This window comes from Triturus cristatus, chromosome 10 (assembly GCF_964204655.1).
Source record: "Triturus cristatus chromosome 10, aTriCri1.1, whole genome shotgun sequence".
Lineage (NCBI taxonomy): Eukaryota > Metazoa > Chordata > Amphibia > Caudata > Salamandridae > Triturus > Triturus cristatus.
The window spans coordinates 1137766725-1137790188 of NC_140593.1; the positions used below are offsets into that span (position 1 = coordinate 1137766725).

The 23464-nt window shown below is 48.5% G+C and overlaps 1 protein-coding gene and 1 long non-coding RNA gene across 4 annotated transcripts in view; one reads left to right on the forward strand and one right to left on the reverse strand.

The window, feature by feature from the left end:
- LOC146796753 (uncharacterized) overlaps positions 1 to 21053 on the reverse strand; it is a 37291-nt gene extending 16238 nt beyond the window's left edge. The window contains exon 1 of one of the 2 annotated variants that reach the window (XR_014969666.1): positions 20643 to 20922. This is a non-coding gene — a long non-coding RNA (uncharacterized LOC146796753). Of the gene's footprint in view, positions 1 to 20642 lie in introns of both variants that reach the window. The other variant, XR_014969665.1, reaches the window with a different exon arrangement.
- AQP8 (aquaporin 8) overlaps positions 1 to 23464 on the forward strand; it is a 79119-nt gene that overhangs the window by 2786 nt on the left and 52869 nt on the right. Inside the window, exon 2 of one of the 2 annotated variants that reach the window (XM_085629459.1) lies at positions 13859 to 14022. The exons of the other annotated variant lie outside the window; for it this stretch is intronic. Coding sequence (XP_085485585.1) covers positions 13956 to 14022 — 67 coding nt within the window. The 5' untranslated portion in view covers positions 13859 to 13955. The remainder of the gene's footprint in view (positions 1 to 13858; positions 14023 to 23464) is intronic. 2 annotated transcript variants of the gene reach the window in all.

Here is a 23464-nt window from a genome sequence, read left to right on the forward strand (position 1 = left end):
ACAATAACTCCTCCATGTATTGCCTGGGGGTGAATGTGAAGGGAATCCCTGAAGAAGACATGGCGCAATCCTGCGGTTTAGTGTTTACATCATTGATTACGTGACTCGGAAATCCGTATAATGATCTGGCTTCCTCGCTCTGTCAGGCTGTGTGATCTGGGGAAGTCCCTTCACCGCCCTGTGCTTCGGTTCCTCCCCTTCCAGCAAACTGAGAGTTCTTCAAAGGGTGGAACCCTAGAAGCTGCTAACGGTCTGGACATTACAGGTGCCATGGGCTCAAACGTGGAACAAACAGACCTGGTATGTACTCAATCCCGCCCAGAAGAGTGAGTGAGCCCTATGATCTTCGGCACAGGAACACATGTGGGACCGCCCGCCTCTGCTTCTCTGCCGCGTATCAAGGGCCCGATGAACCCTCCCGGGTGCTGAATACGTACGGAAAATGACTGAATGACTGCAGAGTGGTCCGGAGTGTCACAGCCTGGTCAGTGGCGTAACGAAATTTGAGGGGGCCCCCCTGCAAAGCACAATGAGGGGGCCCCCCCTCCAGCGGCCCGGCCCACCACCTACCACTTTGCCCCACCGACAAAAATAAGCAGTCACCTAAAGCCGTATAATCAGCACTTATCTGTACATACTTCGAACAGCAAATATAAATAGAATGCACTTTAATTGTGTTCTAGGGCTGCCTGAATTATGAGATCCATGATTAATAGTTAAAGGGAACAAAGATAGAAAAGTCACATTACAAATGAATACATACTTTTTTATTTATAACCCTATTTAGTGCCAAGACGAGGTCTTTCCAGGCTCTTTAAACACATGGCTGGCATTTTTTGTTTGGCAACCCTACTTAATATTCCTTTTCATGAAATGCATTCTCACACTACAGAAGTAAATGTACATTTCAAATGCAAGGAATAGGCAGAGTGGGGGCCCAGGGGGTACTGGAACCAGAAAAAATCTAAGCTTGTGTAACCAGTTTACAAAAGGTATGTAAATACGCAAATGGTCTCTGGACTCGAGGAAGTTGCCTTCAATAACCCTTGTTTCTGGGCCTCGAAGCTCAGGTCACCTGCACCACCAGCATGCGGCACGCACCATTTAATTTATGAAGTAGGACTGTTATGAGGCAACTCACTGGTGCAACCAACGCCAGCGAGAGTGTGTAGTGCTGCCTGTATGTGCTACAACACTGATGGGGCCCCTGGAGGCTGGAAAATGGGGGCTGCTGGTGGCATAGCTGCCAAGGTTTCAGATTGCCATGTGTGACATTTTCATAATTTCAGTGTAATTATGAGTGACATTTCAATGACTATGAGTGACACTTTCTTGCGAGCAAAATTAAGGAATGAAGATGATCAACACATACAAATATCAGAAATAACACCACAAAGATCAATCCGGTAGAAAGACTTCAGTCTTTTGAATAAACATTGGAATAAACTACTACAGCAACTATATCTCGGAGTGCGAGCTTTCCTCTGTGTGTGACCACGACGCAGGGCTGTTTGCATTTTTATCGTGGGATATGCTCCCACTGCTGTGCACCAACCATGACAGGTGGATGCGATCGGAAGACTGTAGTCCTTTCATATTTACATATTTATAGCCTTTCTTTCATGCATCCATCAATCATTATATCCATGGATCAATCAACACATTATTTAAAATATTCAGCCTTCACTCTTCCCAATCTATCTATTCTTCACCCTTCAATTTATTCACCCTTTCACCTATTGACTTTTCACTCTTCCATCCATCCTTTCAACATTCCCTCTATCAATTCTTCCACTACTCTATTCATTAATTCTTTCATCATTCCTGTTGGACCTGGCCCTTTTTGTGGGGTCATCCCTAAACTTTTTGCCTTCCTCCTGTATTTTTCCTGACCTGTTGTTGGCTAATTTATGACTCTGGGCACCTTACCAGTGCTGATCAGTGCTAAGGTGCATATGCTCTCCCTATGGTAAAATGTATACATTGATTGGTGTCCATGATTGGTTCATTTGGTTTACTGTCAGCCCCTAGTAGAGTGCACCAGGAGTGCCAGGGCTTGTAAATACAAATGCCGCTAGTGGGCTTGCAGCACTGGTTGTGCCACCCACAGAAGCGGCCTAGTAAAATGTGTCTAGGATCTGCCACTGCAGAACCTGCGCGCGGTCTGGTACCGTCGCGCTGACTGCGCAAGTGCACCCACTTGCCAGTCCCTAAACCTTCCCTTAACTACATATTAGTCACCCCTCTGGTAGGCCCAAGGGCAGGGTGCATTGTAGGCATAAGGTAGGACATGCCCTGATGTGTGTGGCATGTCTTAATAGTGAATTAAAGCCATTTTCGTTTTTCACTATTGAAGGCTACCTGCTCTTCATAGGCCAGAATGGGCTGCTGGAGTCACTACGCGCTGTGACCCCAGTGGACTCATAGAGCATGGTAGAAAGTCATGTTTAGTATGCCTGAACTCAGAATAATAAAATACTTCTTTTAGTAAAGTTTATTTTAATATCCTGCGTTTGTAAATACTACTTTTAGAAAGTTAGTATTTACTGATCTGGCCATTCAGTCCGCCTCTGCGCTGTGTGTGTGTGTTCTGCCTAGCAACAGTAAGGAGCAGGGTTGGGGAATCCCCAGAGACAGGTTGGCTGCCAGGTGGTGGGTAGAGAGGTGACACCAGGATGGGTGGGAGGAGTACACCCTGACTCTTGAATAGACCTGTGCTCTGCCAGCACAAAGCCGGCGCCGCCCCCTGTGGAGCGGCTGATGTCTCTGCCCTGCTGCTGAAAGGAAAGAGCAGAGTCACCACAACAGAGTGCTCCAGAACTGGACTGAGCCAGGCCCAGGCCCCCTGGCGCTAAAGAACAAAAGAATCATGGTATAAAAGTAGGAGCCTGGCTCCTAAGAAATCAGATCCTGTTTGCGCCAAGAAGAAACTCTGCCTGAAGGAGAAGGACCTGGAGAAGCTGAAGGAGGAATACTGTCTCTCTGCCTGGGAGACTGGCCTGCAGTGGGTGCCTGTCTGCTGGAAGGAGAAGGAAAGCCTGAAGAAAAAGACTTTAATTCAACTTGTGCTGTTACAAGCAATCTCCAAGGGCTTGCGTGTGAACTTGCCCCCTGACCTGCGCCCCAGGAACAGTGGGCGCTACCACCCTGAAAGAAGAGGAGAAGTGCCGTGGGTAATTCCGCAAGCTGACCCCTGGGAACCTGTGCATCCCCGGACCTCACTGAGCAACGCGACTTCTGCTGCTGGCGTGGCTGCAAACAAAGTAAAGGCCTGACAGCCTGAGCACCGTCAACAGCTGCCCCCTCGAGCCGTAGCTCGCAAAGTAAGGAGGAGAGTCCTGCGTCTGAGCACCGAGCCCCTGTGACCCCGCCGGGTTGTGGAGGCTTTTGTGAGGACCTGAAACGTGCCCTGGTTCGCCATACCTGGACGAAGCTGACAGCGCGCTGCGCTGGGAAATCACCCCGAGGCTGCCCACCTGCTTCTGACCCCCCTTCGTGGCAACCTGCATCCTGCCCGAGCGCCCCACGGAGCTCCGCCGTCCCCTGGACACTTGGGATGCCAGCGCGACATGGGACACCCCTGGACTGGACCGCGAGGCCGCCACGAACCTTCCCCGTGAAGCTGCAAAGGTACGGCGCTGATCGCGGTGAAAGTACGATCCGTACTTTCCTTTAAACATATTGCCTTCAAGTGTACGGTGTCTGAGCCGGACTTGCCATTGAACCCCCCCCTGGGTTCGAACCGTACTGCCCTTTGTACACCCTGGGTTCGCACCGTACTGATTCCCTGTCTGCACCGTACTGCTTCTAAAGTACTCTGGGTTTGAGCCGTACCTGCCTTTGCCAGTTCGAACCGTACGTCCAGCTGAGTCAATTGCGCCTTGTGAATATACTGCCTTGCCTTGGTTCGAACCGTACGTCCAGCTGAGTCAATTGCGCTTTGTAAACGTACTGCCTTGCCTTGGTTCGAACCGTACGGGCCTTGGAACCAGCAGAGTTCGAACCGTACCTACGATTGAGCCGAACATCATTGAAAAGCATTGCCGGTGCTCACGCGAGAAGAGTGAGACTCGGCAAGCGTACTCCAGCTCACGCGAGAAGCGTGAGAAACGGCAAGGTACTGTAAAAACCTTGCCCAGAGCATCCCAAAGGCGCTACGAAGTGCCCAGAAACCCTAAGAAGCTTATTTTAAACAGAACTGTGCCATTTTGAAACCTGTGGCTGCCCTTAAACCTTTACAAGTAACTGGAACCCTAATTTACCAAGAGAACTGTATTTATGCAACCTACCTGAAAGAAACCTTTTATATAAAGAATTATATTTTGGATAAATACAGCCTTGTGTCTTTGTGTGGTGGGGTGGTGATTATTGTGTGGGACAACTTGAACGCTTAACCTGATGCCCTCTGGAAATTTAGCCTGACTGCTCGCGCCACGTTACCTAGAGGGTGAGCAGGGGTTATTTTTAAAGAGGTGATCCTTTGCCCTGACTTAGAGGAAAGGGTCCCTGCTTGTCGCAAGTGCATACCTGCGCCAACCAGAGACCCCGGATTCTAACATTGGTGGCAGCGGTGCGGATTTACGGATTTGCGTTCTTATTGTCTGCGCAGTGATTGCTAACCATTGCACAGGAGACGGTCCAGTAGCTTAAGCCACAGAACTTTTTATGATTTAATTTTGCTCGCCAAGTAAAGAAGATCCCTTGCGTTTGAAGCCATGCCGGGCTCAAACAGCATTGAGAAAACCGCGTCTGAAGCCTCGGAGGCTGGAGAGGTTGAATGGGATGAGTCAAAACTGGATAGCTACAAGAGAACTGAACTCAAGTACTTCTGCAGGAAGCTCAAGGTTCCACATGCAGGATGCAAGAACAGATCAGATCTCTACAAGGCGCTCAAAGCCTGGATTGATTCAAGGGGTGCAACTAAGGAAGTTACACCATTGAAACCAGCGGAAAGCGTTCGCAGTTTTGGCAGAGGCCTGTCGCCAGAGGAGCTGGCAGACAGACAGGCCACCAGGGATCATGAATTGAAGTTGGCAGAGCTGGAAGTAAATGCCCAATTGGAGCTAGAAAGCAAGAAGCTGGCTCTGGAAGAAAAGAAAATGCAAATGAAGCATGACTTCCTAATGAAGAAATATGACATGGAGCTCGAGAGGCTTGAGGCCATGAGTGTCTCAGCCCAGCAGCAAGAAAGGTGCGTAGCTCAGAGGTTGAGCTTTTCTGAGTGGGAGGAGGAACCCAGCTCAGATGGTGGCAGCAATAGTGAATATTTTAGTGCTGAAAGAGTAGTACGCACACCCAGAGATGTGGCGCCTGACTTGAAGGAGGGGGTTAATATACACCAGGAGGTTCAAGGGCATGAGGTAGCTCCAGTAGTGCGCAGTATCCCTGAAGGGAATAGGGTGACTGGCGCAGGGGTTCATGGTCCTAGTGGTGGGAGGGACACTCTACTGACTCTAGATGAGAGGTGCAGGGAGAGGGGTTCCCCCAAAATTGAAGTCCTGGTAGGTGAGTGTGAAGACCGCCCAGAAGAGTGTGGGTTGTGTGACAGAGACAGTCAGATACTGTCTTGCCAGTCTCAGGAGAGTGGTGTGGAGTACGTGTGTGAGGCACTGGATGGTAAGGTGAAGGCTAGTTTGGTTAACCCTGCTAGGGGGCTGTGTGATCTAATTGTGGGAGAGCATATTTTAAGTCCCTGTTTTCCAGAGCTATGTCAACGCCTGTTGGGGAGTGAGTTCTCTGACCGCAGCGAACTCACATTGGAGGCAGACCTTTTGGTGGATTCCAGAGGGTCTGGAGAGGCATTGGGGAGTGACCCCGTGGGGAGTGGCTCAGGTATCTTCCAACCCAGAGGGGTGGAAGTGGTGCAGAGTAGCCCAGCTAGGTCCCATGGTAGTGGGAGGGGTGTAGGGCCTCACGTCCTGTCTCAGTGGAGAAGGAGTGAGTGTGGGGCTGCGGGCCCCCAGGTGCCCGAAACCCGGTCTCAGAGCCTGGATGGTTCTTTAAGAGAACACCAGGCAGGGAGCCTAGGCTGTCCTGATGGGCCGCCCGTCGAGGTGGATCCCCTAGTGGCTGGTGAACAGGGAGTGTCTGTAAGCAGGCCTCCCTCAGTTCTGGTGTCTGGCAGTACCGCTCCAGTTGGGAGGGTGCAGAAGTCCAGATTGAGGGGTGAGAGGGGGAAAGAGTCCCCAGTGGAAAAACCAGTGGGTCAGGGGCCAGCCAGAAGGGCTGCATCACCAGTGAAGGACCATGGTGACACCACTTCTGTCCTGGGGGATCTTCAGGCACTGTCAGATGGACAGGGGTCGGGAGATCAGTGCCAGGCAGACTGTCACAAGACACAGGAGTTATGTGTCACCCTCAGGGGGGGCATGCGTGCTCCCCGGGAAGTCCTGGTGCGCCAGGCGAGCGTTCAACCGCATGGGTTGGTCCCAGGGTTGGGAAGCCAGGTTCAGGTGTTGTCTGACCTGGAGGGTGGGACTACTGTAATCAGTGTCCTGACCCATGCTGCTTCTGGGGGTACCACTCCAGTTGGGAGTGGGCAGTACTCTGGAAGGGGGTGCAGAGGGAGGGAGTCCTCGCCTCTGACTCCGGTGCGGCCTGAGGGTTTAGACCCTAGACTGGAGAGCCAGGGTCAGGTGTTGTCTGACCTGGAGGGAGGGACATCTGTTATCAGTGTCCCTACCAGTCTGTCTTCTAGGTGTACCACTACAGGTGGGAAGGCACAGTCATCTGGAAGGGGGTGCAGAGGGAGGGAGTCCTCGCCTCTGACCCCGGCTCAACTGAAGGGTTTAGACCCTAGGTTGAAGGGCCAGGTTCAGGGTGTCCCCCCGGACCTGGACGCCCAGTTGCAGGATAGAACCCCTGAACTGGTAGGCGAATTGCGCAGGACACCTGCCACAGGTGCCCTGGCAATTCTGGAAGGGGGTACCACTCCAGGTGGGAGGGTACAGAGCCCCAAGGAGGAGGACCAGGTGTGGGAGAGGCCACCCCAGTCTTTGGTCCAGCCGCCGGGTACAGTCCTGGGGCTGGTGGGTCAGTGCCAGGATGTCATACCTGACCTGACAAGGGGGAGAATGGACAAAGGGTGCCAAGCACCTGGGGCTACTGCCCCCCCAACCCTGACTACTGTCAGTGGCCCCTGTAGCATTTTGCTGTCTGTCTGTTGGGACACACCTGTGGGCCAGTTAAGGTTAGGTGCTGCACAGGTGGTGTCCACAGGTGAGGAGAAGGGTTCCCCATGGATTGGCTTGGTGGGCCCTGAGAGTATGGACAGAGGGAGTCCAATAGGTTCAGATTGGCATAGAACTGGAGTCTGCCCCTGCAGTTGCGGGCCAGGTCCTTGTTCTATCGCCCCAAGCAGGGAAGACCATCACGGTGGTGATTGGTCTACCCTGCGTTTTGGCTGGAAGGGGGTTGTGTTGGACCTGGCCCTTTTTGTGGGGTCATCCCTAAACTTTTTGCCTTCCTCCTGTATTTTTCCTGACCTGTTGTTGGCTAATTTATGACTCTGGGCACCTTACCACTGCTGATCAGTGCTAAGGTGCATATGCTCTCCCTATGGTAAAATGTATACATTGATTGGTGTCCATGATTGGTTCATTTGGTTTACTGTCAGCCCCTAGTAGAGTGCACCAGGAGTGCCAGGGCTTGTAAATACAAATGCCGCTAGTGGGCTTGCAGCACTGGTTGTGCCACCCACAGAAGCGGCCTAGTAAAATGTGTCTAGGATCTGCCACTGCAGAACCTGCGCGCGGTCTGGTACCGTCGCGCTGACTGCGCAAGTGCACCCACTTGCCAGTCCCTAAACCTTCCCTTAACTACATATTAGTCACCCCTCTGGTAGGCCCAAGGGCAGGGTGCATTGTAGGCATAAGGTAGGACATGCCCTGATGTGTGTGGCATGTCTTAATAGTGAATTACAGCCATTTTCGTTTTTCACTATTGAAGGCTACCTGCTCTTCATAGGCCAGAATGGGTTGCTGGAGTCACTACACGCTGTGACCCCAGTGGACTCATAGAGCATGGTAGAAAGTCATGTTTAGTATGCCTGAACTCAGAATAATAAAATACTTCTTTTAGTAAAGTTTATTTTAATATCCTGCGTTTGTAAATACTACTTTTAGAAAGTTAGTATTTACTGATCTGGCCATTCAGTCCGCCTCTGCGCTGTGTGTGTGTGTTCTGCCTAGCAACAGTAAGGAGCAGGGTTGGGGAATCCCCAGAGACAGGTTGGCTGCCAGGTGGTGGGTAGAGAGATTACACTAGGATGGGTGGGAGGAGTACACCCTGACTCTTGAATAGACCTGTGCTCTGCCAGCACAAAGCCGGCGCCGCCCCCTGTGGAGCGGCCGATGTCTCTGCCCTGCTGCTGAAAGGAAAGTGCAGAGTCACCACAACAAAGTGCTCCAAAAACTGGACTGAGCCAGGCCCAGGCCCCCTGGCGCTAAAGAACAAAAGAATTGGTGTATAAAAGTAGGAGCCTGGCTCCTAAGAAATCAGATCCTGTTTGCGCCAAGAAGAAACTCTGCCTGAAGGAGAAGGACCTGGAGAAGCTGAAGGAGGAATACTGTCTCTCTGCCTGGGAGACTGGCCTGCAGTGGGTGCCTGTCTGCTGGAAGGAGAAGGAAAGCCTGAAGAAAAAGACTTTAATTCAACTTGTGCTGTTACAAGCAATCTCCAAGGGCTTGCGTGTGAACTTGCCCCCTGACCTGCGCCCCAGGAACAGTGGGCGCTACCACCCTGAAAGAAGAGGAGAAGTGCCGTGGGTAATTCCGCAAGCTGACCCCTGGGAACCTGTGCATCCCCGGACCTCACTGAGCAACGCGACTTCTGCTGCTGGCGTGGCTGCAAACAAAGTAAAGGCCTGACAGCCTGAGCACCGTGAACAGCTGCCCCCTCGAGCCGTAGCTCGCAAAGTAAGGAGGAGAGTCCTGCGTCTGAGCACCGAGCCCCTGTGACCCCGCCGGGTTGTGGAGGCTTTTGTGAGGACCTGAAACGTGCCCTGGTTCGCCGTACCTGGACGAAGCTGACAGCGCGCTGCGCTGGGAAATCACCCCGAGGCTGCCCACCTGCTTCTGACCCCCCTTCGTGGCAACCTGCATCCTGCCCGAGCGCCCCACGGAGCTCCGCCGTCCCCTGGACACTTGGGACGCCAGCGCGACGTGGGACACCCCTGGACTGGACCGCGAGGCCGCCACGAACCTTCCCCGTGAAGCTGCAAAGGTACGGCGCTGATCGCGGTGAAAGTACGATCCGTACTTTCCTTTAAACATATTGCCTTCAAGTGTACGGTGTCTGAGCCGGACTTGCCATTGAACCCCCCCCTGGGTTCGAACCGTACTGCCCTTTGTACACCCTGGGTTCGCACCGTACTGATTCCCTGTCTGCACCGTACTGCTTCTAAAGTACTCTGGGTTTGAGCCGTACCTGCCTTTGCCAGTTCGAACCGTACGTCCAGCTGAGTCAATTGCGCCTTGTGAATATACTGCCTTGCCTTGGTTCGAACCGTACGTCCAGCTGAGTCAATTGCGCTTTGTAAACGTACTGCCTTGCCTTGGTTCGAACCGTACGGGCCTTGGAACCAGCAGAGTTCGAACCGTACCTACGATTGAGCCGAACATCATTGAAAAGCATTGCCGGTGCTCACGCGAGAAGAGTGAGACTCGGCAAGCGTACTCCGGCTCACGCGAGAAGCGTGAGAAACGGCAATGTACTGTAAAAACCTTGCCCAGAGCATCCCAAAGGCGCTACGAAGTGCACAGAAACCCTAAGAAGCTTATTTTAAACAGAACTGTGCCATTTTGAAACCTGTGGCTGCCCTTAAACCTTTACAAGTAACTGGAACCCTAATTTACCAAGAGAACTGTATTTATGCAACCTACCTGAAAGAAACCTTTTATATAAAGAATTATATTTTGGATAAATACAGCCTTGTGTCTTTGTGTGGTGGGGTGGTGATTATTGTGTGGGACAACTTGAACGCTTAACCTGATGCCCTCTGGAAATTTAGCCTGACTGCTCGCGCCACGTTACCTAGAGGGTGAGCAGGGGTTATTTTTAAAGAGGTGATCCTTTGCCCTGACTTAGAGGAAAGGGTCCCTGCTTGTCGCAAGTGCATACCTGCGCCAACCAGAGACCCCGGATTCTAACAATTCCTTTCACCCTTCCATCCTGCCTTTTCTCCCTTATTTCGTTTCATGTTTATTTCCTTCCAGTCTTTCTTTCTGTCTTTCCTTAAACTTCTTCTAGGGCTCTTTTCTTAGCTAGCTTTTTTGGTTTGTTACGGGTCTTGTGCTCAGCGCCGGGACACTCCTGGGAGTAGCTGCGCGCTTAACAAATACCTAGTAACATAACATAACATAACATATATCCATCTATTTCACATCCTTAATTTTTCTTTCGCTCATAATCACTTTCTCTATTTGTCCCTTTATCAAGGTGTTTCCCCTAATTTCTCTTTCTCTACTTCCTTGCTCCATGTCAGCCTACCACCTACACCCCTCTCTCATGATATTGCCTAAAAGTATTATTCATGAGCACCTAGTATGCAGGGCTGAGAGAAGAGGTCCAGAAACACAGGAGTAGATTGCTAGTCAGAGGGGATGTAGGGCGGGGCAGGAATGCTAGCACAAAGGGCTTTTAGGGTTTGAAATAGTATAACATTTTCAGAATGACAGCCATAGTGACATTCTAACTGGACCCCTAGTTTATAAGATTAACTAAAATGTACAAATCACTTTTATTTGCTAGTTAAATATAGGCTGGAAACCATATTGCAAGAAGCAAAGTTGTGTTAAGTTGCAGCAAAGGCGTAATAGTTATCTGGTGAGATACCAGTGTGTGAGTTATACATACAGGCATTTTTATGCATTACTTAAAGTATTTTACGCTATTACAAGTACGATTCCCAAACCCACCTTCATGCTAATCTGTAGCCCCCACCCTGAAGACCGCGGAGACATCTGCGCGCATCATTTAATTAATGAAGAAGCCTGGCTCCACTGATTGAGGGGTTCCCTGGAGCGTGCCCACTCCTCCCCCGCAAAGCGGGGGCCTGTGTTATGCCCTGGGCCTACTGTATATTATTAGGTTCTACTTTTCTTCCCACACACTGCAAATAACTCAAACTGTTAGTGTGAAGCGTAGGACACAGTCTGCGCACCCCCCTTCGATTCTGGAGAGTTTCTCTTCCCCAGGAAAGTACAACAAAGGATTCTATACCTGGGCGGGCCACCTTACAGTTTGGCATGATGACTTTGCTTTGCATGTCCAACACGGGTGACAGTCGAGATCTAGCCTAGGGCAGGTTTGGAACGAACGGCTTGTTTTGTAAGAGTCGATAATCACTAACCCTGGGCGTAGTATGCGTAGTAGCGCTACGCGTAGATACGCGAAGTGCACTTCGCACTACATGAGATATGCGTAGCGCTACGCGAACTGCGTAGTGTGCTGTTCGGTATGATTGCAGTGTCGGATGCTTGTCCGCACTGTGCAATCAGTGAAAACAGCATCTCGCACAGTGCGAGCTGTTTTCTGCCGCTCTAGTAGATTTTTACTCGAGCGGCAGCTTTCTCAACGCGGACTGGTAGTTTCTCATCGCGAGCGCTCCCCGCGTTGAGAATCTCACCGGGAGGTTTATTTTCCACGCTCGCGATCGCCAACTTGATGTTGCCGATCGCGAACAAGAAAAAAGTCTCGCCGGGATGTCTTTTAGCTCGCTCGCAGTCGCCAACTTGACGTTTAGGACCGCGAGCGAGCATAAAATGCCAACTACGCTACGCATTTTTGCACTGTGCTATGTGCAATTCGCGTAGCGCGAAGTAGCACAAACTACGCGAGCATAACGTAGTTGGCCGCCCAGGGTTATATAATCACACCAATTTAATTTTCAAGGACGAGTGACTTCACCACAGGGGGCTGCGTGCGAGTGCCTAGAAGTCACAAACCTCATTTAACTACCAGAGTAGGCTTCAACGCGCATGCAAGGTGGGACAGGGCTCGCCGAGGCACGACCCCGCGCTGGTGCAGAGGATCACTGGTGCAGCATCTTTGCACTCACCACCACTGGGTCAGCTGCTGTGACCCGGCGGGGGCATCAGCACAGTGTCAGGCCTGGGAGTCCCGTCAATGCTGTCATGGCACTCTGTTCACGCGTGTGCCTGCACTGGAAAACAGGGAAGGCGCGGATTGGCATTGCAAACACCCAGTGAGGATACCTACTCTATTGCCCTGGCCTCTGCCCAATTAATTCTAGCTGAGAGGCGCATTGCCGTGAAAAAGAGGCCCTAGACTAGAGGCTCGAGTGTGAAAGTGCGAGAGCTTCACTGGGTGTCCCTTTGCTTGGTTTGTGTGCCAGCCCGCGTGTGAAATCACGTTAACTGCCTCGTGCCAGCTGGACCCCCGGTATTGCACGCCCGCCCGCACGACTCCTCTGTGAAGTTTCTCAGCACCGGCCCCGTGCCCCCGCCGCAGCGAAGCATGTACTCACGAGGCGGTGACCACAGGCAGCCTGCTCATCACATGAACGCTGCCGCGTAGCACACCGAAGAAGCCAAGATCTTCTTGAGACGCTATAAAATAAAATACTACTCATAGGACGAGTTAGCTTTAGAGGCATATTCTAAAACAATGTGAATACTGCCCTATACTTGAGCCCTATAAAGGCTGCCCTTTTCTAGAACATAGCAAATACTAACCCGTTCTAGAGCAGGCCGGCCTTGAGTAGTATATGAACATGATAGGTAGGCAGTACCGCGATATCTCTTAAAAAATCCAATTTTTCTATACATTAATGAGTATAAATGATAGCAATACACGTCTCAGCCTGAGGGTCGGACCACTCCTGCCTCAGACAGACTCACTCACCTGAGGCCTGGCCTGCAGCTTCTGAGGCAGGCACGAGTGGGTAGCAGAAGACAGCGCAAGGCTAGCCAGGCAGGGGCTAGTACTAGTAATAATTAACTTATGCCCGGAGGCTGCACGGTGATGGTCCCTCAGTACAGTAGTCTCAGGCAGGGTCCTGGGATCGGATATCTCACAAGTCATTGCACTTTTATTGCGCTACGCAATGGACATGACTGACAACGGCATTGTTCACAGGTCACCATAGCTGCCAAGGTTTCAGATTGCTATGTGTGACATTTTCATATTTTCAGTGTAATTATGAGTGACATTTCCACAAATATGAGTAACACTTTTTCACAAGCAAAATCAGGGAATGATGCGAGGAAAACACAAATAGCAGAAATAACACCCATCTGAGCAATTAGAAACTCTTAATTTAGCTGCTGCAAAGCACTAGAAATGGAAGGGCAATAACGTAGTGCCCTTCACGACTAGGCCACCCTAACAGGATGTGTGAGGCCCCAACAAACTCTTATCCTGAAGCAAGTGGTCCACAGGCCAGTTGGCATGCCCCATACATGCCCCGCACCGGCGTAGCCAGTGGCCAAGATGAATAGCCTTCATATCTGCCAAGGTTTCAGATTGCGTATGTGTGACATTTTCATAATCTCAGTGTAATTATGAGTGACATTCAACGACTATGAGTGACATTTTTCGTGAGCAAAATAAAGCAACAAAGTGTATGGAAAGAAATATTAGAAATGACACTTGAGCAATGAGAAGCTTTAAAGAGGTTTTGAAACTGCTACAAAACACCTGGAATGGGATGTCACTAATAGACTCTCCTCGAAAACGCCTCCATACACTTTCACAATCTGGGCACATCCTAAATTTTACACCTGCTCCACTGCACCTGCTTGGACTACTATGGATAAATCACAATGCCTGACCATGTTTGAGTCTATACACTTTACCATAAGGCTGATAATTAAATCCAAACTCTTCCTTTTCATAGGTAAATACCAAATGACACCTCTCCAAAGAGACATCACTCTCTAAGCAGTGGATGCCCTTTTTGGCCTGGCTACTTACCTACTGATTGTAAATGTTGGATGCCACTCTGCATGTGCCTCAATGCTGCGCAGTGCTTGACTCTTTGGCTCTACTGGCATCGCACAGGTAGGCAGGTTCCAAGCATCTTTCTCTGGACTAAAGGGGGGGCTCAGATGGTGCTGCAGTCAATGGAGAGCTGAGTCTGTTAAACTTGTCAGCTATATCTTTTAAAGACAGGGGCAGTGCAGGGCTCAGACACAAGCCTGTGCCCCTGCTGCCCTCCAAACACACTTGGAGGGCAGATGAGTTGTTAAACGTGGGCCTGCCCGAGCGGCAGAGATTTCTGCCCGAGGGCCATGGCTGCTGATCCAGGGGGCCAGAGGAGCCAAATTCACAGAAGATCTGGCAAAATACTTAACTATTCTCTTCTGCTTTTCTGTCTCATGTAGCTCCTGCATTGACATTTAGGGTCACCTTTCCCTTAATGGCCATATGCCTAAGACCATTCAGAATCCTGGAATCAGGCCTGGTGTCAACTATTGTGCTTCCCGCTCGTGCACTCTGATGCTGTACATTTCAACATGAACAACTTCGTTCCCTCTCTCTCTTACTCTCCTTGTCTGGAAAGTGTACTTCCTATCACTGTGCTGTTTATTCCAAGATTGAGTCAGTGACACGCAACTCTACAAATGCCCCTCAGTTCTGAGTATTTCACACAACTTTTGCAATGCACATTAACTTTTACCTGCAGCACCTGCTGCAATTGCAATACCGGGGTCATGTAGCTGCAAAGTAAAGAGTACTGAAGCCACTCTGTGTTATCAATTTGAATACTCTGTTCTCCCTTCCTGCACATATAACACAGACAGGTCACTGCCCTTACATGTAGGTGCTACTGCTTGCAACATCTAGCATCTCTCACCTTAAGGGGTTGCAAAGGGGTGCTGGTGTTAGGGGCCTACATATGCTCACGGACCAGCCCAGAGCTCTGTGACAGCTTCAGTCAGGGGGAGCGAGGCAGCGACGGATCCAGGCCTCCACAGCGGCGGTTTTCGCCTCCCAGAGGCGAGCAAGGATTCCTCCAGACCACCAGATGGCACCGGAAGCGGTTACAAGATCATGCATTCTGCCCCCAGAGCACCTACCCCGATGGGATGAGGGGGTGCTGCTTTACACCGGATGGAGATTGGCCGCTGCGCCCCCTCCCAAAGATCTCCTCCCACTGACTTGGGCTCACCCCGAGGCGTCCGCAGTTTATTGTGCTCACATCAGGGAGCCATATCCAAAAGAACACTGTGGCTTTACTAAAGCCACAGGAGCTCGTACCTCGATATCAGATGGAGAGACGTGAATTACCTGTAAAAGCAGTGACATTACAGAAAGCTGTGGAAAGAACATACTTGAGAGCCAGGCTGCAGTGCCACAACACCAGACCACTACTCCAGCCGCCTTAATGAGCCAACATACTTGAAAGTCACTGACTAACGGCTGCCACAGCAGACAGCACCGGTGCAGGCATTCATTCGGGAAAAGAGGCTGCGAGGCAGACACACACACATACACCACACCCCCCCCCGCTGAGTGAGCCAGGGCGCTGTATGATTTAAAGTGCCTTGCAGCAAGCCACACTATAAGTTACATAAAGCACACTTTACCTGCATTATAATTAACGCGCTCCATAGGCGCACTGTGACGGGAACTGACTGTTGAATAAAAGTACATACATTGCGAGGCGAGCACTTACTTATTGTCGGGTCAGCTCAGCCGCGACATCCAGGGGCAGCGCGGCCGCGGTCCAGTAGAGGACTTTGCGCATATTAATCACCAGCCTCACCCTATTATGCCCCACACTGAAGACCGCTCAGACGCGGCCGGAAACAACTGAGCGCCGCTGTGCAACATTTAGTTATGAAGAGCCTCCGGGCCTGGGCGTGCGCACAAACGATTTAAATTAATGTAGAGGCCGCCTGGCGGAGGCGTGCGCGGCTGCGCGCACTATTTAACTTATGGGGAGGCCGGGCGTGCGCAACTACGCACCATTTAAATCCTTAAAAACATGAGGCTTGCTGGCTGGCTCTGATGAGTGAGGGGGCCCCTGGAGCGCGGGGCCCCCACACACCACAGGGGCCTGTGTTACGCCCCTGGGTGTGCTCCCTTAGTGCATGCACCCCCTGTTCTTGCATGGCATGGACTTAACAGTCCATGTTGTGCAGGAACGGCCTTTGACGTTCCCATTGCGGTGCCTTTTTGAAAGGCATCACAGTGGGAATGCCAAAGGACCGGGAGCCAGACTACAAAAATACTTTTAATCTGGTGGGTTGCCGGTGGTGAGCTTTGGCGGTGTGTGGCAGCAGCCTGGCAGCCTGTTCCTGCACTGCCAAAGTCATACTCAGGCCCTTAGTATTTTGCCACTTCCACAAGATTAATTGAGTACACATAATAAAAATGCACAAAAACATTGACAATTCCAGAGCTGATCAAGCAAGCATTTTGGAGGTTTTATAAAGAATTATACACTGACAGCAGTCATGGAGACTCCATAGAAATAAAAAGATCCCAGAGCTGATCAAGCAAGCATTTTGGAGGTTTTATAAAGAATTATACACTGACAGCAGTCATGGAGACTCCATAGAAATAAAAAGATACCTAGAGAATTGTGAAACCACAAAACTCGAGGTAAATATACAGATGGCTCTGGAGGAAACACCAAATATGGAAGAGGTCCTAACAGCTGTTAAGAGCCTCCCTAATGGAAAGGCAACAGGGCTGGACAGCATCCCAGCAGAATTTTATAGAATATTTCTGGAAGAAATAAAACATACATTTATTGATCTAATTACACATATCTTTTGTGGGGGGGACCCTCCCGGCTCCTGGGCTAAGGCAAGAATTGTTATTTTTGCTAAAAAAGGGAAACCCCCAGAACAATTAGGATCATATCGCCCAATAACCCTTATAAACGCGGACTCCAAAATATACTCTAAAATTCTGGCAAATAGAATGGCGCCTATAATACATAAAGTCATCGTCAAAAGCCAACATGGTTTTGTCCCTGGAAGATCAACTATAAATCACATTCAGAGGGTTATTACACTTTTTGATGGAACAGAAACCACCGGAGACCCTATGGCCCTGATACTTCTGGATGCGGAAAAGGCTTTTGATAGGGTTTCCTGGCCGTTTCTCTGGAAAGCAATGGCGACGTTGGGATTTAGAACCAAGTTTATTCAAGCAATACAAAAAATGTATTATAATCCTAGAGCCGTCGTTTCTGTTAATGGAAGTCTAACTAAGGAAATCATTGTTTCGAGAGGAACTCGCCAGGGATGCCCTTGCTCGCCATTGCTTTTCGCAATATATATAGATTTTTTCATCCGCTACTTAGAGAAAAACACCCATATAATCCCCATTATATCACAGGGATATATAACAAAAATACTAGCATATGCGGATGACATTGCTATAGTTACCGCAGACCCTAAGATAGCAATGCCGGTTATTGAGACCGAGGCCAGAAAATTTGGGCTGGTCTCTGGCTATGCGTTAAACCAAGGAAAGACACAAATTGTTTTAAACAAAAAAATTTGGATGGATGATCCTAGGGTCGTGCTGGGAGCTACATACCTGGGGGTGACTATCTCTTCTAAACTAGAGGAAGTGGTGGATTTAAATCTTAAGCCATTACTCAATACAATACAAAAGGATTTACAACGGGTAAATAATCTCCATCTTTCCATTATTGGAAGGACTAATGCAATTAAAATGGTGTACTTTCCAAAGATTTTGTATGTATTCAGGGCAGTCTGCTTAGAAATTACAAACCAGTGGTTCAAAGTAATGGAACGTATCTTCTCTAGATTTATATGGTCATACGCACAACCCCGGCGAGCATATACATTTCTTACTCTTCCCAAGGATAGAGGTGGGCTAGCGCTCCCCAATTTAAGGAGATACTACTGGTCCTGTGTACTACTATACAGTAAAGAATTATTACAAGGATGTAATACTACAGAGGAAAACACTGCCTCAATCTTTCAGTTATTGGTCGGGGAATCCTGCTATGGATATTTCTGGATACACACACATGATAGCTACTACAAAAAGGTTAAATTTAAGACTCTGTATAGCTGCTTTAAGGTATGGAAGACCGTAAGAAAAGAGTTAGGGATAGGACGATTTTCGTACTACACCCCTGTATTAAATAACCCAACTCTCCCATTAACCATCTTCAAAGATAACTGTGTTAAAAAATGGTACAACCTGGGAATAATACAACTAGGGGATTTCTATACTAATCAAGGGATTAAATCTTTTGAACTCTTGAAAGGAGAATTTGGCCTAGATTGGCGGGACTTTTTTAAGTTTCTTCAAATTAGAACCTTTCTGACTCATAAATTTGGATTAAGAAACATCTGGGAAAAATCTATGACTATAGAGATAATTATACATTCTAAGAAACAGTCGATTGGGGGAGTGTATGAGGCGCTGCTGGATAAACTCCCGGATGACTTAGATAAAATGGCAATAAATTGGCAAAACAACCTGAGTATTTCTAAAGAAGGATCTCTAGACTCCTATAAATTAGCTCAAACTCTTCTTATCTCCACCAAACTTCAGACACAATTTTATAAAACCTTTTTCTGTCTCTACTATACACCGAATAAGATTGCAAAATGGGGAACTGGTAATGGGACTTGCTGCCCCAGATGTAATCTTTTTAAAGCAGATTCTATTCATATGTTTGCCACCTGCCCAGTGCTAATGCCTCTTATACAAAACATAGAAAGGTTTTTAACCTCTGTCCTTCATAGAAAGGTTGTTTTACCTCCAGAGGCAATGGTACTTGGGGTTGGTGATACAGAAAAATTTGAGGATGGCTATGACCTAGTATTTGTGGCCATGGCCGTCTGGAGGCTATGTTTAGCGTCGGCCTGGCTAGACCCGATACCGCCTACCTTTCAACAATGGCTAGCAAGGCTCTTAGCGTTGCACAACATCGAGATAGCTATTTACAAACGGAAAAACAGAAGGCGACGGGAAAGGGGTATGAATATCTGGACTCCACTTACACTTTTGCGAGATTTACAAATATGATCTACTATCAATGCCGTAACATGTATATGCTATCTTTGCCTTATTTCTTTTCATTCATCTATTTTTTTATTGATTTCTTTTTCATTTTCTTTTTATTATTATTATTATTTTTTTTTTTTTTTTTCTTCTGGAATTTTTCCTGTAAGATCTCCTATAATAGTTATATAAATGTGATAAATATAAAAATGTATGATGTAAAAATACAAACTGTCTACTTGTCGGGAGGGGGGGATTAAAAACATGTTAAAACCAATAAAAACATTTAAAAAAAAAAAAAAAAAACATTGACAATTCATAGATCTAAAATAAAACTGGTCTGAATCCATTTAAAACATGTATATCAAAACGCAGGCTTAATAAAAATGTTGGGGCTAATTTTACAAGCCTCTTGTGCCACTTTTGCGTCATTTTTAACATGGGAAAAGTGATGTACGGGTGGCGCAAGGGGCTTGTAAATAAGCTTGGTTGATTCCCCGTTAGTGCATAGAGTGTGTAAAGTGCTATCAAAATTTCTACAAGTTACTGCATCTCTTACACTTTCAATTCATAGGTCTAAATTAAAACTGATCTCAACCCGTTTAGGACATGCATATCAAGACACAGGCCTCATAAAAAATGTTGATTCTCTGAAAGTGCATAGAATGTGTTCAGTACTATCAAAATTGCATCTCAGACCACAGTCGCATTTCACATTACATACTTTCGAGTCATAGGTGAACATAAAACCCAGCCATAGGCCCGTCTTATTATGAACAAATTAATCCCAATGCAATTGTTCTGAATATAAAATACATTACAGGGCCTCGGGTACTTAAGATGCAAACCTAAATGCTGTGTTTGGGACTGCCCTATGATTTTCTATTGGAAACCAGACAAGCCAAATCTCACACTTGCGACTTTGTGCCAGCATCGTTATAAAATTGAATTTCTCATTTTACAAGTGAGGATTTAAAAATTCGCTCTGAGTTCATCGCTGCGAACGTAATTTATAAGCAAGCATCTCTAGGTTTTGGCTCAATCTCGCCACCAGTGAGTAAAAGGCCAACTGAAGATATGTCTAGATTGCCTTGTTAGCATATTATTCACGGGATGCTGCGGTGCTAAATAACTTCTGGAATGCCTGCATGAATTTCAACAATCTCCCTGCCAAAAGTGGATGCTCTGCTTTCAAACGAGCGATAACATCGGATCAACAAGTGCATATGTCCAGTAACTGGAATTGAGTTTCTAAAAGTGCCCGCCTTTCTGTCAACAAAATTGGGCAAATGCAGACAACCTGCACACTTGTTTTGCTGTGGGATTGGCAGGCTGCAGTGCCACGACACCAGACCACTACTCCCGCTGCCTTAATGAGCCAACATACTTGAAAGGCGCTGACTAACGGCTGCCACAGCAGACAGCACCGGTGCAGGCATTCATTCGGGAGAAGAGGCTGCGAGGCGCACGCACACACACTATACACACACACACACACACAGTGCAGCCGCTGAGTGAGCCAGGGCGCTGTATGATTTAAAGTGCCTTGCAGCAAGCCACACTATAAGTTACATAAAGCACACTTTACCTGCATTCAAATAACGCGCTCCATAGGCGCACTGTGACGGGAACTGACTGTTGAATAAAAGTACATACGCTGCGAGGCGAGCACTTACTTTTTGTCGGGTCAGCTCAGCCGCGACATCCAGGGGCAGTGCGGCCGCGGTCCAAGAGAGGACTTGGCGCATATTAATCACCATCCTCACCCTATTATGCCCCACACTGAAGAACGCGCAGACGCGGCCGGAAACAACTGAGCGCCGCTGTGCAACATTTAATTATGAAGAGCTTCCGGGCCCGGGCGTGCGCACCAACCATTTAAATTAATGTAGAGGCCGCCTGGCCGAGGCGTGCGCGGCTGCGCGCACCATTTAACTTATGGGGAGGCCGGGCGCGCGCAACTACGAACCATTTAAATCCTTAAAATCATGAGGATTGCTGGCTGGCTCTGATGAGTGAGGGGGCCCCTAGAGCGTGGGGGCCCCCCCGCACCGCGGGGGCTGCGGGGGCCTGTGTTACGCCCCTGAGCCTGGTTACCCCCTCCCCTCCCCCTCCAAAGGGCCGTGCCTGCTGACAGCTGCTCGGTTCCCGGCTCGATAACACGGGGCCACCTCGCCAAGTGTGGCACGGGTGAGCCCAGCGCGGTTTGTGCTATGATGCCCACCGGTGTCGAAATCCGGCCCGACTTCAAAGGGAGCGACCATGACCGCGGCGGACTGTACACGATACGGTATCACTAGGTGCGGGGGAGGGGTTGTATGAGAGATTGGGAAGAAACTATACGAAGAGGGAGAGGGATGGGGAGGCGGGGGCGCGAGCTCGATGATCCACGGCGGACACCCAAGACACTCACAGAAAGTGCAGCTGTCCAAGATCACACGGCCGTCTCCTGGGCCGTCTCCTGGGCCGTCTCCAGTTCTAAAGATTTGCTCGTTAAGACTGGCTACATTTAAAAGTTGGTTAAAATGTGTACATTCTGCGGGCTGGCTGGCTTGTATAACTGGTCTCTGCCCCCTGGGAGTTTCTTTTTGTATAGCGCAGCATACTATGGCCTGAGTGCCTTTCTGGGCGCTCTCAGGCACTGCAGGATTAATATATTCAAACAGCATTTCTATCAATCACACACCCCAGCGGGATTTAAAGAGCAGTGTTCGCTTGTATTATCAGATTATGCCAATGATATTAATGTGGCTCCCGTCGACAGATGGGCCAGGCTCGCGCTGCTGTGGCGAGACTGCTCTGTGAACTAATAACCCTGAATGGGAGGTAGCTCGGGGGTTGAGCGCCTGCTGCAGAGATGTGAGTGCAATCTGCATATTAAGGGTATGGCCCCCCAACAACCCCATTCCAGCCTTTCATCCTTCCGAGGTTAGTTAAATGGGCACTAGACCTTTCTTTCGCGAGTGCGACCATTAAAGCGCTATGTATTTTTTCATTTCTGGGAAAGAAGGGCTACATTTATCAACATCTCGAAACAGGTGAAAAGTGACCAAAAGTGATGCACAATAGTGCAAAATGTGATTAAGGATTTACTTTTAGTGTACAAACTTGTTTGGGTTGGAAAGCAGCCCTAAAGTCATGCATAGTAGCACGTTGTACTACTTTGCGTCAAGGGGAGTCCATAGTTGTTGACGCAACGCCCTACCTACTAGCATTTGTAGACAGGGCCTTGCACCGACAATGCACAACAATGCACCCCTCCCTGCGGTAGGTGTGGTGCAGATTGGGGTGTACAAATTCTCCCTACTTCCACGGATAGAGAAATATCACAGATGCACGCACATACACTCATCATACGCTTGGGCCCATTTTACTAACATACGCTCAAATACTCTACCATCACTGAACCTGTGGAAAGAAAAACTCCTAAACACCCTGCATCTACACTGAGGTCGATAAGACCTAATTGTGACTGTCCTGAGTCATGATCTAAACAATCTATACCACAATAATCAAAATAGAGTACTCAATAATTGACAAGAAATAACCACCAACACTGTATTTAAAATTATGGTACTTTATCTAAAATTAGTCAAAGAAAATCAATCAGAGTAAATCATTTTTTCTCATAATTACCTATTCTAGCTAAATGTCAGAATGGGTCAGGACAGGTCTCTCAGTAGAAGTCTCCCGAGTCGCCGTCCTCACAGCATCGATCCTCACCAACGCAGGTTTGGGAAGAAGTGGCAAAGTGGCAAAAACCCTCTCTAGGCTAACAATATTTATAATAATTCTAACAAAAGAAAGCAACATAAAATGTTTCAGATATCCGCTGAGCCGCTGAGCAGAGCGAGCAGGAAAGGATGTAGCATCGCTACATTTGGAAAACCTCCGCTCAGAAAAATCACAAAAATAAAAAGACGGAAGACGGAACTAAACTTTCGAATGTATCGCCTCATGTTCATATTTCCTCGGCACCAGCATTATGATCTCAGAGTCCATTCAGTTCATTCATTATGGCTCCTTTGTCCTCCAAGGTTACTCAGATGTACTTGGATGTTCGCCCAGAGCTGCTGTCCTCACGGAAAACTTTCAAACCAGGCGAAGACTGTGGTCAGATGACTCTCGACCATGTTCAGCAAGGCCTTCTCATCACAAATCATTCACTCGAGCCCAGGCTGCAAACGGCAGCCATTTTATACTAGGCCAAAACGTACCATCTTAATTAAAAAGAGACAAAAACAACGTTACCACAGCATAGTGATTAAACAGTGTTAACCCCACTAATACCCTTATGTGTATGTAATTATCTAGCCTTTGCAACACAGAAAAGCATTAGTACACGACAATTCAAAAGCGTTTTGTGCTTTAAAACAAACAGCACTCAGCAACGTTTATTTAATAAAACATGCACATTATTAATTTGCCACAAGAACGCTTCCCCACGTATAGTTTTCTTTTGTTAATTCGTGTTGGTTAGTCAGAACATTTACACAAA